General features: G+C 48.6%; 1 protein-coding gene across 1 annotated transcript; it reads right to left on the bottom strand.

Moving 5' to 3' along the window:
* Positions 1–12,487: 12,487 nt before the first annotated feature.
* On the bottom strand, positions 12,488–13,495 carry LOC142740437 (odorant receptor 131-2-like). The gene has a single exon (XM_075849963.1). It carries the CDS (start codon positions 13,493–13,495, stop codon positions 12,488–12,490), a length of 1,008 nt encoding a protein of 335 aa, XP_075706078.1.
* Positions 13,496–14,232: the final 737 nt, after the last annotated feature.

The following is a 14,232-nucleotide window of genomic DNA, read 5'->3' as shown; positions in this document are numbered from 1 at the left end:
CAATTACTCTATTGGGGATCGGGAGCTACTGGCCATCAAATTGGCTCTGGAGGAGTGGAGATATCTTCTAGAGGGTGCAGCTCACCCCATCTTGATCTACCCCAATCACAAGAACCTCACCTATCGCCAGTCCGCTTAACGACTAAATCCCCGTCAAGCCAGGTGGTCGCTGTTCATCACCCATTTCCAATTCGTGCTCCAGTACCGTTCCGCTGACAAGAATGTGAGGGCCGATGCCCTGTCCAGGTCATTTGAGACGGATGACACGGTGGAGGCCCTTCAAAGTATCATAGACCCGTCCTGCATTGTCACTGCCAATCCTTTGCAGGTTAGAAATATCCCTCCGGGGAGGACTTTTGTTCGGTTGGCAGACAGGAGAAGAATTCTCCGCTGGGGACACAGCTCGAAACTGGCTGGGCACGCTGGTGTTCGTAAGACCTGGGACCTGATTGCTCATCTCTTCTGGTGGCCCACGCTACCCAAAGATGTTGTGGACTTTGTCTCTTCCTGCACGGTGTGTGCTTGTAACAAGGTTACACACTCCAGGCCTGCCGGCCTGCTCCAACCTCTGCCTGTACCCAATGCCCCCTGGCAGCACATTGCGATGGACTTTGTCACAGACCTTCCGCCCCCAGCAGGATGCAACACTGTCTGGGTGGTGGTGGACCGGTTCTAGAAGATGGCACATTTTATCCCACTGACCGGCCTACCATCTGCTCCCCGACTGGCGAGTCTCTTCATTCAGTACATCTTCCGCTTGCATGGCTTGCCCCTTCACATTGTGTCAGATCGGGTGGTTCAATTTACCTCAAAGTTCTGGAGAGCCCTCTGTAAACTCCTGGATGTGAGATTGGACTTTTCCTCAGCCTATCACCCCAAGCCCAATGGGCAAGTCGAAAGGATCAACCAGATCATGGAGAATTATCTCTGCCACTTTATCTCCTTGCAGCATGATAACTGGGTACAGCTTCTTCCATGGGCCGAGTTCCCGTATAACAACCACACAAGTGAGTCCACCACTACCACTATGTTTTACATTGTGTGGAGTCAACATCCTAGAGTACCTCTTCCTGTGTCGACTACATCTCAGGTACCCACTGCATTTGGGGACTTTCTGCAAATCTGGCAACAGACCCGGTCCTCTATTTTGCTGGCAGTCGATAACATGAAACCAAAAGCGGATACAAAGAGAAGAGACCCACCTCAGTATCTTCCAGGTACCAAAGTCTGGCTGTCCTCACGGAACATTCGTTTGAACGTGCCTTCATACAAGTTTGCTCCCAGGTTCCTCGGTCCTTTTGAGATTCTGCAACAGATAAACCCAGTCTCGTATAAAATGCGGTTGCCTCATACCCTCAGAATTTCCAACTCCTTTCATGTGTCCCCCGTGAAACCCGTGGTCCTGAACCGCTACAGTAAGACTTCCGGTTCCCAGTGGTTCTTGTGATGTGTTTGAGGTGAGGGAGATCCTGGACTGCAAAAGGGTAGGAGGAAGGACTTTCTATTTGGTGGACTGGAGAGGGTTTGGTACTGAGGAGAGTTCCTGGGAGCCGGAGGAGAACCTCAGTGCCCCTGCTGTCATTAAGGAATTTCTCTCTTGCTCTGATCCCAAGAAGAGGGGGCGTTAGAGGGGGGATACTGTAGCGTTCATGGCTGCGGGCCGTCGGGTTTACTCACATCCCGCAGCCATAGATCAGTGAGCGCTGGCTTGCATCTCCTTCCTAGGAGACGCCAGCGCTCACTTCCGCCCCGGGTCGTTGTGTCCCATAGGGTGCGCGCACACGCTTGCGCCCGGTCTTAAAGGGCCAGCGCGCGTACATATGAAACAATCATCATCATCAACTACACATGATTCCTGGACTATAAGAAGGGCCCTGCCTAATCCTTGCCTGAGCGTTGTTAGAGTATCCCAAGTCTGTCTTGCAAATGGTCCCTTAGTGTTTTCTCGTTCCAGTTGTTACCCGTGCCCTGTTACCCATATCCTGTATCCCATGCGGTTTTCTAGTTTCTGAGCCTCTTAGTGTTGGAGTCGTGCCCTACTGCACCTGCTGTCGTTTGCCATGTCCGGTGTCTTCAGCCACGTCCAGTGTCTTCTGCCACGTCCAATGTCGTTTGCCACGTCAAGTGTCTTCTGCCTCTTTCCAGTGTCTTCTGCCACGTCTAGTACTCTCCGTCATGTCTGGCGCAACCTGCTGCACCTACCTCCATCCATGCTGAAGCCACAGCCACTCTCTTGACTAATTCAGGTACCTGTGTATTACGAACTTCTATAGATGTTTGTATGGACAGTGACTAGGCCAGCTTCCTCTCCGCTACAATGGAGTGGCCTAGTGGGTACACATACCCTGTGATTCTGACTCTGGGCACTACCTTGGCCCTCAGGAAACCATGCTGTAGACCGCTTTCTGGTGCTTCAGCTCCCCTCTTGGCCCAGTCGTCGTAAGAAATATAAAGGACAACCTGAAGCACAGGAAGGCCGACCCTCCAGGAGAAACACACATGGACCACATCCCAAAACCGCTCAACATATGAACCATAAACTCACAAACTTTTAAGTTGTAACGTCTATAGCCATGGCCCGTCGTTCTGACTTACCCCTCGACGGCCATGGCCATGGACATCCGAGTTCCATGCAGCGTCATCCTCCTCTGAGGTGCCGCCACTCACTTCCGGGTATCGAGACTGTCTCCGGAGGACGCGCGTGCGCGCGTGCACGAACTTAAAGGGCCAGTGCGCGCATAATTGCAGGAAGTCTGCAATCTAGCTTAGAATGCTACTGGGCTATAAAAGGGGCCCTGCCGTCTTGTTCTTTGCCTGAGCGTTGTTCGTTACCCAAAGTTTGTCTTGCTAATAGTCCCCTAGTGTCTTCCAGTTTCCTAGTATTCCCTGTTCCTGTATCCTGTTCCCGTGCTATCAAGATCTAGTGCCGCGCTGAGCTGTTGCCATGTTGTGCTGCATTCCACGCCTGTTCTGCTACGCCACGCCTGATGTCTACCTGCCGCCTAGTCCCAGCCAAGCCTGCCTTGCTACTGTCTACATTGCCTCAGGTACCCGCTCTGGACTATAGACTCTGTACTATACCTGTTTGGCCAGCTGCCATCCCGCTACGCGGTACAGCCCAGTGGGTCCACACCCCGCATTGTGACATAAGTACAGTGCCCAAATAATACTGCCATACAGTACTCAGCTAATACCATCATGAAGAGATCAAATGACAATGCCATAAAGTGCTCAATTCATCATCACCACCACTGACGTATATTTACAATTTCCCGACATCTTATAGCTCCTGACCGGCTCCTCTCTTCTCCTCTTGTCTCCACTGCTGGCGGACTCCCACACCGCAGACGCTCACCTCCTGGCCTGGCCTCTGTGACTCCTATTGTGAACGCGCACTTACTTTTCCTGCCTTTAAGGGTTAGCGCGCGCCAAATTCTATCCAACTTTCCTGGTTATAAAAACGGATCCTCCCATATTTCAACCAGTGTCTGACCAATTCGATTCTACAATGTCTTGCTGTATTATTTTATATTTGGACTACCTGTTATTGACCTCTTGCCTAAACTTTGACCATTCCTGACAGTCACCTGCCCTGACCACTTGTCTGCTAACCATGACGTCCCTCTGCCGTCTGCTCTGACCTCTGACTCTGCTTACCATGAGTGAACGTCAGGCACCTGCCATGGCCACTTGTCTGTTAACTGTGACGACGCTCCGTGGCCTTTCCGTGAACATCTGCCGCCTGCCCTGGCCGGTGCTGTACCGGACTCTGCATTCTGTCTGCTGTCATTGTACCTCTCTTGCCCATGTCGGCCATTTTTAAAGGAGACTATTCTGGGACTCAGAAGTAACTTCAACTCTCACCCCATACCACCAGTGATGAGAAATTACTGACCAATGAGAATCGGAATCAGAGGAAAACCCTTGGATTACAACTACACTAATATCCTACTGACGACCTCTGAGGATCTCCTGCAGGGCAGACATTTGGCATGCTACTACTAATGTGGATCTTTGAGTCTGTCAGCAGTGGTGGTCATTACTAGCCTGCATCAGTGTACCGCTCTGTCCGAAGTATAGTTGGGCTGTGCTCTAACCTTTCCCCCATTTGGGATTAAATTATATTATACTCCACCCCCACTTAGATCACTCATTCTTCTTTGCAGAAGGTCCCACCCCAGCGGAAACATTGTGATTGTCAGCAGAGTTCTGCATGGAGGCTATAGGATAGTGAGATAGTAGGGGAGGGGGTAAGGGGTCTGGGTATAGCATGCTTGATCTCCTAATCCAGACAGATATTTATTTTATGTTATAAATATTTTATGCTTTTTTGTGTATTTTCTACACTGACCAGCTATTTTTTAACTTTTTCCCATGGTCGCATTCAAAGAGTTATAACTTTTTTTTTGTTTGCATCGACATAGCTGTATAAGGACTTTTGCAGGACAAGTTGTATTTTTGCATATCACCATTTTGGGGTACATATAATTTATTGATGAATGGGGGGGGGATAGAAAAAAAAACCAGTAAATTTGCCACACTTTTTTGCGTCCTAAATTTACGCAGTTTATTCAATAACTTTATTCAGTGGGTGGTTACGATTGCGACTATACCAAATATATTTGTTTTTTTTATGTTTTACAACTTTTACACAGTAAAAACACATTTTTTCAAATGTAACTTTTTTATTTTTCCGCCGATGCAGCTGTATGAGGGCTTTTTTTTTTACATGGGATTTTTATTTATTTATTACAAACTTTATTCAACTTTTTTTTAACTTATTTTTAGTCTCACTAGGGGACTTTACTGTGCGATCATTTGATCACTTTTATAATACACTGCAATACTTCTGTATTGCAGTGTATTATTGCAGGTCAGTGTAAAACCAACAGCCATCTGTTCGGCCATGACTCTTGCATGGCCTAACAGGCATTAATTAGAGGCAGTCCTGGGGGCCTTTGTTAGTCCCCAGGCTGCCATAGAAGCCTCCGGCACCCTGCGATCGCATTGTGAGGTGTCAGTGGGGTGAGAGAGGGAGCCCCCTCCCTCCAAAACCACTCAGATGCAGCGCTCGCTATTGAGCGCCGCATCTAAGGAGCTAAACGGGCAGATTTCGATCCATCTGCTTGAGCAGCGCTGCACCAAGCCTTCAGCTACCTCCGGTAACTGAGAGTGGGGAAATTTAACTGCTCCCGGCGGCGCTGTTTTATTCTGATACAGCGCAGTGAAAAGACGTATTGGCGGTCACTTTTTACTGCTTTTATGAATTGTCAAAGTCATAACTGGGACCCATTATACCCATTAATAATGCGGGGATCGTAAAATAGGGTATTTGGGACACCACCCAACACTCGGACTCTGCAGTAACAATTGTGAGGTGCCAGGGTAGTGGTTGTGCCAGGGTAGTGGTTGTGCCAGGGTAGCGGCTCTGCCAGGGTAGTGGTTGTGCCAGGGTAGCGGCTGTGCCAGGGTAGTGGTTGTGCCAGGGTAGCAGCTGTGCCAGGGTAGTGGTTGTGCCAGGGTAGTGGTTGTGCCTCTTGCACAACTATAAAAAGTGAGCATAACAGCTACTGCTCTCTTTTGTCTGTCAACACAATTTGTCTGAATATACTGCACTGTGAGAAGCCCCTGCTTGATTTTTTCTAGTTTATCTACGTAAGTAAATGAGAATTTAAAAAAAGTAATTGAGAAATATGCAAAACGTCTCCTTATATAATATTACTGCGAGGCCTTGTTTTTGTGGGACAAGTCATGTTTTTATGCGCCATCTTGGGGTAAATACAGGACAGTGTTTCATGACTTTTCTATTTTTAGGTCGACATAGTTGTATGAGGCTTTGTTATTTGCAGCACTAGTACTTTCCTGGGAAAGCGCCGCCAGTGCATGGAACGCGTTTATTTTACGCGAGCGTAGTTAAATTATGCGTAGCAAAATAAAAAAGCGTCATGTAAATTCTAGGTTGCGTAAAGGGTGCCGATAATTCGCCAAATGTTCCCGTAAAGTCAATGGGAGTAATTAATACACGCCAAAAGACGAGCACAAAACGTGTCAAAAAGCATGCCAAAACACGCCAAAAACCCATGCATTTGAGAAAGCGCTTCACAAAAACGCTAGCGTATTTGACACGTTTACGCGTCATTTTTTCTCAATGCCATATGAACATTTCCTAAGGGCGTCTATGGAGTCAGTGGGAGAAAAGGCATCTGCTATGCAGACTACTGCAATACATTTTGTCTTGCCAGTCTCCCTGGCATTCACCTGGCACTCCTCTAGCACAGCAGGCCCAGACAGCCCCAGTTTACTGGCATGGGCATTGAAAGGCCTGTGTGACACACATGGCCGTGGACCGTCGGGATTACTCACCCCCCGATGGCCGCAGCCATAGATCAGTGAGCGCTGGCCCGCATCTCCTCCTCAGAAGACGCCAGCGCTCACTTCCGCTTCACTCTGCTATGTCCCACCTGAGTTGTATATCAAATTAGCCCATGATCACCCTGGACTATAAGAAGGGCCCTGCCCCTTCCTTCATTTCCCGAGCGTTGTTTTGTTTACCCATGTTAGTCTTTGCAAATGGTCCCTTAGTGTTATCCAGTTCCCAGTGTTCCCATACCTGCTACGTTTATCCTGTATCCCGTGCTGCATTGTTCCTGTGCCATTGAGATTTGGAGTCGCGTTGTGCCGTATACTATGCCTTCCGTGTTACACCTCACCTGGTATCTGCCTGCTGCCAAGGTTCCATCCGAGCCTACCATCTCTACTGTCTGAAGTTACCACGGGTACCCTTATTGGAACTATAGACTTTGACTTGGTATCCTGTTGGCTGGCTGCTATCCCGCTACGATGGTATGGCCCAGTGGGTCCACACACCCATCGTGACAGTACGCTCAGGCTATGGACTCCGCTAGTCAGCCCAAGACCATGTCGACATCTCAAGCCATGCAAGCAAATCTGTGAGACCTTCATTCACAACAGCACCAACTCCTCCTGGCAGTGAACTCCATTGCACAGCGGCTGGGTGCTGCAGCCTCCTCAGCTTCTGTTCCAGCTGACCCTCCCGCTACACCTCCTGTCAATACCAGTGCTGATCCCCGATTCTCGCTACCTTTACTGCCTCACTACAACGGAGATGCAAGTACCTGCAGGGGATTCCTCAATCAGTGCCAGATCCACATCTCTCTACATGCCAGAGCGTTCCCGTCTGATGGCGCCAGGATCGCCTTCATTATTTCTCTGCTCACTGGTAAGGCCCTAGCATGGGCGAACCCGATCTGGGAATGACAAGGACTAGAGACCCGTGACTTCCAGGGGTTCCTACGGACATTTCGCACTTGTTTGAGGAGCCTGGATGAGTCTCGTCGGCAGCTGCCTCCTTGCTGAACCTTTGCCAGGAAGACACCTTCGTGAGCGAGTATGCCATTCAGCTCCGTACCCTGGCGGGTGAGCTGTCCTGGAACAACGAAGCCCTGGTCGCTACATTCTGGCAAGAACTGTCGTCCGAGATCAAGGACGAACTGGCCGCTCGTGATCTGCCATCTACCCTGGACGACCTCATTTTACTTGCCACCCGAGTTGATATGAGGTTCCGGGAACGATCCCAAGAGATTTGTCGGGAGAGAAGACTCCCTAGGCTGGCCCCCACTTTCCAGCAGTCCCTGTTGCCCTCACCAGGTTGCCCACCTGAGGAGCCTATGCAGGTGGACCGGCTTAAGTTATCCGTTCAGGAGAAACAGAGCAGACGCACTTCGGGACTTTGTCTGTATTGCGGCCTCAGAGGCCATGTCATGTGTCTGTGTCCTCAGAAGCCAAAAAACTTCATCGTCTAGGCTTGGTTGGGGAGAAAACCCTAGGCGACACAGCGCTGGATAGAGAACTCTCTTCTAAACTGTCCATCACTGTGACTATAATATCCGGCGAGAAGACCCACCGGGTCTCTGCCTATCTGGACTCTGGGTCCGCAGCCAGTTTTATCCACAAAGACCTAGTGGATCTCCTCCAGTTTTCCACAACCTCCCTGGAGAGGCTATTGATCGTCGCCTCGGTGAATGGACTACCTCTGCCAGACCCGATTGTAGCTGTGACCAAACTGCTGGGGCTCCAAGTGGGAGCCCTTCATTCTGAGCTCATCTCGTTTATTGTTCTACCCAAGGCCATCAACCCTGTGCTGCTGGGCCTGCCCTGGCTCCGACTACATGCCCCAGTTCTGGACTGGAATTTCGGAGAGGTTCTCCAGTGGGGTCCCAAGTGCCTCAACCGCTGCCTGGGGCAGATCCATCCAGCCCAGCCTCCTTGGCCTCAGTCATGGGCAGGATTGCCTTCTCATTATTCTCTGTTCTCGGATGTCTTCAGCAAGAAGGAGGTGGAGACGCTGCCCCCACACCTGGCGTATGACTGCCCTATCGAGCTGGTTCCTGATGCGTCCCTTCCCTGTGGTAGGGTATACTCCCTCTCCTTGCCAGAGACTCAGTCTATGTCAGCCTATATTAAGGAGAGTTTGGAGAGGGGTTTCATATGAAAGTCCTCCTCCCCGGCCGGGGCCGGGTTCTTCTTCGTCAAAAAGACGGACGAATCTATGTGACCCTGCATCGACTACTGGGGTCTTACCTAGATCACGGTCGAAAAAAGATATATCCGTTGCTACTGATTTCTGAACTTTTTGACCGCATACGAGGAGCCAAGATGTTTTCTAAACTAGACCTGCGTGGGGCTTACAACCTAATCCGGATTCGCCGGGGTCACGAATGAAAGACGGCATTTAACACCTGGGACAGGCACTATGAATATCTGATGATGCCCTTCGGCCTGTGTAACGCTCCCGCGGTCTTCCAAGAATTCGTCAATCACATCTTCCGAGATCTCCTCTATGTTTGTGTTGTGGTCTATCTCGATGACACCTTAATTTTTTTCCCAGACCCGACGACTCATCAGAGACATGTCCATCAAGTTCTGCTGCAATTGAGGGAGAATCACCTGTACGCCAAGCTGGAGAAGTGCATGTTTGAGAGGAATTTTCTACCCTTCCTGGGCTACATAATCTCAGACCAAGGTCTCAAGATGGATCCGTAGAAAGTAAAGGCCGTCCTGGAATGGCCACGTCCTTAAGTCAAGGTCCATACAGCATTTCTTGGGATTCGCCAATTTCTACCGGCAGTTTATCCCAAGCTTCTCCTCACTGACAGCTCCTATCTCTACCCTCACCAAGAAAGACATGAACGCCAAGGTATGGACTCCAGAGGCTGAATCCGCATTTAATAGCCTGAAGAAAGCCTTCACGTCAGCCTGTACCTTACATCATCCTGATGTATCTTGACAGTTTTCGTTGGAGGTGGACGCCTCCTCAATTGGTGCTGGCGCACTTCTGTTCCAGTGAGGTCCCAAAGGCAAGGGAGTGGTATGTGGCTATTACTCTAAACTTTTCTCTTCCGGAGAGCGCAACTACTCGATTGGGGATCGGGAGTTACTGGCCACCAAGTTGGCTATGGAAGAGTGGAGACATCTACTAGAGGGTGCAGCTCATCCTGACAGGGTAAAACTTCCTTTTCCCCTGTTATCTCACACCGAATAACCACCTCTGTAAATTGAAAACTGAAAGCATGCATGGAAAAAAGTACACCAGACAGACAAGTGTTGGTAGACATCTTTCCCTCAGTCAAGTAGGAAGTGAACTGAAACTTTTTATTGAACAAAGAAAAGAAACACAAAACTCCTCCCTAGAGATGTGGGACGTGCTTAAGCCCCATTGGCTCCTCAGCTGTAAGTTCTTCTGTACACTCCTCTTGCATTCCAGGGGTGGTGTCTCCATAGGCGTGCCCCTGATATATTCTCCATTTTGTTAGATTCCAGTTCTTTGTGTAATATACTGATATATACATACATATATGCGAGGATAATATTTTTGCAAACCATATACATGGTAATGATCCCTGACAGTCCCCCCTAAAAATATTATTACTTTATCCCTGAGTCTTGCCTAGCAACCTACCACTGACCACTTGAACCAGGCGGGTAGGGGTTTCCCTGACAATCCCATCCTGATATTTAGTGACCACAAGAACCTCACCTATCTCCAGAAGGCCCAACGGCTGAACCAACGTCAATCCAGGTGGTTGCTGTTCTTTGCCCAGTTCCAGTTTGAGCTCCACTAATGCCCAGCCAACAAGAATGGGAGGGCCGATGCCTTATCCAGGTCGTTCGAGAAAGAGGACTTCATGGAGTTTCCACAAAATATTATTGATCCATCCTGCATTATCTCTGTCAAACCTCTGCAAGTTAGCGACGTCCCTCCGGGGAGGACTTTTGTATGCCTGGCAGACAGCGGGAGAATCCTCCACTGGGGACACAGCCCAGACTGGCAGGTCACGCGGGTGCCCGTAAGACCTGAGACCTGATTGCCCATCATTTCTGGTAGCCCACACTGCCCAAAGACATCATGGACTTTGTTTCGTCCTGCACGGTTGGCGCGGCTAACAAGGTTGCTCACTCCAAACCTGCTGGCCTGCTCCAGCCGCTGCCTGTGACCAATGCTCCCTGGCAGCATATAGCAATGGACTTTGTTACGGACCTGCCTCCCTCTGCAGGATGCAGTATGGTCTGGGTGGTGGTGGACCGATTTTCGAAGATGGCTCAATTCGTTCCACTGACCGGTCCGCCTTCTGCTTCTCGACTGGCCAACCTCTTCATCCAACACATCTTCCGCCTGCACGGCTTACCTCGGCATATCGTGTCTGATCGGGGGGGTTCAGTTCATCTCAAAGTTCTGGAGAGCCCTCTGTAAACTCCTCAATGTAAAGTTGGACTTTTTCTCTGCCTACCATCCCCAGTCCAATGGTCAAGTCGAGAGGATCAATCAGATCATGGAGAACTACCTGCGACACTTCATCTCCAGACAGCATGATGATGGTGCAGCTTCTTCCTTGGCCGAGTTCTCGTATAATAACCATACAAGCGAGTCCACTCGAACTACACCATTCTTAATCGTCTACGGCCAACACCCACAAATTCGTCTCCTGGTGTCCTTTACATCCGAGGTGCCCACAGATAGGCAGACACAAGGAGAAGAGAAACTCCCCAGTTTCTTCCAGGTACCAAGGTCTGGCTGTCCTCTAGAAATATCCGGCTGAGGGTGCCATCATACAAGTTTGCTCCCAGGTTCCTCAGACTCTTCGAGATCTTGCAACAAATCAAACCAGTCTCCTACAAGCTTTGGCTGCCTCCTACCCTCAAGTTCCCCAGCTCCACTCCTGAAGCCTGTGGTCCTGAACCACTACACCAAGATTCCTAGTCCTGCAGTTGCCCCAGCGGTTCATCGAATACATTTGAGGTTAAGGAGATCTTGGACACCAAGAGATTAGGAGGAAGAACTTTTTATTTGGTGGATTGGAGGGGGTTTGGTCCAGAAGAGAGGTCCTGGGAGCCAGAGGATAACCTCAATGCTCCTACCCTCGTGAAGAGGTTTCTCTCCCGGACTGGCTCCACTTCACTCTGCTGTGTACCGTAGGGTGTGCGCACACGCTCGTGCCCGGCCTTAAAGGGCTAGCGTGTGCACCTGAATTGCATATCAAACTAGCTCATGATCACCCTGGACTATAAGAAGTGCCCTGCCCCTTCCTTCATTGCCTGAGCTTTGTTGTGTTTACCCGTGTTAGTCTTTGCAAATGGTCCCTTAGTGTTTTTCAGTTCCCAGTGTACCTGTACCTGCTACCTTTATCCTGTATCCCATGCTACCTTGTTTCTGTGCCATTGAGAGTTGGAGTTGTGTTGTGCCATATACTACGCCTTACGTGTTACACCTTGCCTGGTGTTTGCTTGCTGCCAAGGTCCCATCCAAGTCTACCTTTGCTACTGTCTGAAGTTACCACAGGTACCCTTATTCGAACTATAGACTTTGACTTGGTATCCTGTTGGCCGGCTGCTATCCCGCTACGGCGGTACGGCCCAGTGGGTCCTCGCACCCATCGTGACAGCCAGGAGGGATCCACATAATTTCTTCGGGTGGTATCCTTGGTCGAGCTGTAACTGGCATGTGGGTACTTGGCATGACAATTATGGTTGCACTGTGGTTAACACTCTTATGGGGGTACCCACTAATGCTCTTAGGGGTGAGTTGTACTTTTATTGAGGAACTGTATCTGGGGCACTTTGGCTGGCATGCAATTGGGGGAAATGGGACTTATACACCTTGGGTCATGTCTTGTGGATACTGTGGTATGGGGGCACGATTTGCAAAGTTTGCCTTTGCTACCAAACGAGCTTGAGGTGCTTCCCATGATTGATGAGCTGATTCTTCTAAGTCTTCCCATACTAGTTTTGTAAAAAAAAAAAAAAAAAATTATAAAAAAAAAGTTCAATGTTTCAGGGATTTTATTGCACATTTAACATGGGACAGAAACAAAAATGTCTACATAAATTTAACCAAAGACATTAATAATTATATCTTCGTTTTATCTGTGTGCTAAAACACATGACTCTGATGTCAACCTTGTTAGATTTGTTAACATTTACGAGGCCATGGACAACAATTGACGGTTGAAGGAACTGGAGAACATTTAAGCCTTAGGGTATAAGATTTAGGGTTGAAGACTTGTGTGGAATATATCTTTTTGATGCATTTACTGAACACTTCATCTCTTATACCATAGATAAGAGGGCTGAGGAGCCTTGGCAAACACATGAAAAACAAAAAGTTGGCCATGATCAAGATGGTAATGTAATCTCCCTTATATGACTCAGTGACTGAAGAGGTTAGTGACATCATGCATAACATGAGTTGAAACGTGTGAAGTATAAGGGTCCTACCAGCCCTGGAGGCAGAAGATTTACCAGAACCACTTTTTCGAGCGATCAACATAACCTTGATGTAGGTGAACAGTATGACAAGAGCCACCAGAAAAAGACAACCAACGTAGGTGGAGGATCTTAAAATGTTCTGCACAGGCTGGAATATGAGCCTTTCTTGTTTGCATAAGACATGTTTGGAGAAAAAAACTTTTTCAACAGAATGGATGAGGACAACAAAATCTGCTACACCTGGGAGTAGACCAACAAACCACATCACCATTATGACGGAATATGTCCGTTTGGCAGTACATAGAATTGCATGTCTAAGAGGAAAACAAATTGCTATGTATCGCTCGAAAGCCATGGCCGCCAAGTTGTATGGTGTGACCCTAAAAGTGGTGGTTGCTAGGGTAAGAATAAAATAACATATGGACACTTTATTATAGAAGATAAACTGATGTGCCAATGAGAGGAAGAGTGTCACGATGAGGTACAAAGTGTCGTTAATGAGCATATGAGCGAAGAGAATGTAGCGGGCATTGTCTCGTACATGAGGAGTGGTGAAGTAGACAATCATCAAAACCACCATAAAGTAGAGGAAGATGCAAAAACAGAAAATTGACAAGGTTAGGAAGACTATTTTCATGATGTCATTCATTTTAGAGGCGAAGATGGACATCTGGGTGACATTGTTGTACAGAAATGTAGAGTTCCCCACCATCACATGACTTAAGGTATGTTTGATGCTTCCGCTATCTACGACCTTACACCCCCCAAACCCCAATAAGAGACCACACATGAATTTTGGTGTAAAGGCCACAGCAGCCATTTATTAAACACACCTTTTTCCTGATAAAAGAGCATAACCATAAACACATCATAACTCCATGATAACATCCTGCTCTATTTCCCAACTCCAGATAAAGGATCCTTGAAGGCACTTCAATCGTTAAATACCAAACTCCATCGTTTCCTTATTAGGTCTGGACCTCTTACCCTACAGCCGTTCTGCACCTGACCCGAGGGCACCAACCATGTCCAAGACCTCTCACTCCCTTCCTGGGGACCCTGCCCATCAGGAATATATATGAGCTGGGTAACCACTCCCCAGCCCCTCCAATACTATCCCGGGTTAAACGCCCCGAGTTCTCTTCCAACAATCTCCATTGTTGCTTCTCCTTCTTACCATTACGTGCCTCCAAAGACCCCTCCTCCTACCGCCATCGCTACTGTGACAAAAGAAAAACCCCAACCGACAAATTCCCATAAACAGGAGAAAAGTACTGGGAGGGCGGGCGGGACAAAACTTTCTCCTGTTGTCCAGCGGGAAAGAGGGCTGCCTCTTCCCCGCATGGACTTATATACTTTATTCTCCACCCACCACATATAGATACATTTTGCCCCATGTCCCTTTCACATAACCCTCCAATCCCTATAAATATAGCCTAAAACATAATA

The sequence above is a fragment of the Rhinoderma darwinii genome, chromosome 2 (genome assembly GCF_050947455.1).
Source record: "Rhinoderma darwinii isolate aRhiDar2 chromosome 2, aRhiDar2.hap1, whole genome shotgun sequence".
Lineage (NCBI taxonomy): Eukaryota > Metazoa > Chordata > Amphibia > Anura > Rhinodermatidae > Rhinoderma > Rhinoderma darwinii.
The sequence above is the reverse complement of the archived record's forward strand: the minus strand, read 5'-3'. Positions and strand labels throughout refer to the sequence as shown.

Coding starts and splice junctions, on each gene's coding strand:
- LOC142740437 (XM_075849963.1), bottom strand. CDS start 13,495: ATGGTGGGGAACTCTACATTTCTGTACAACAATGTCACCCAGATGTCC.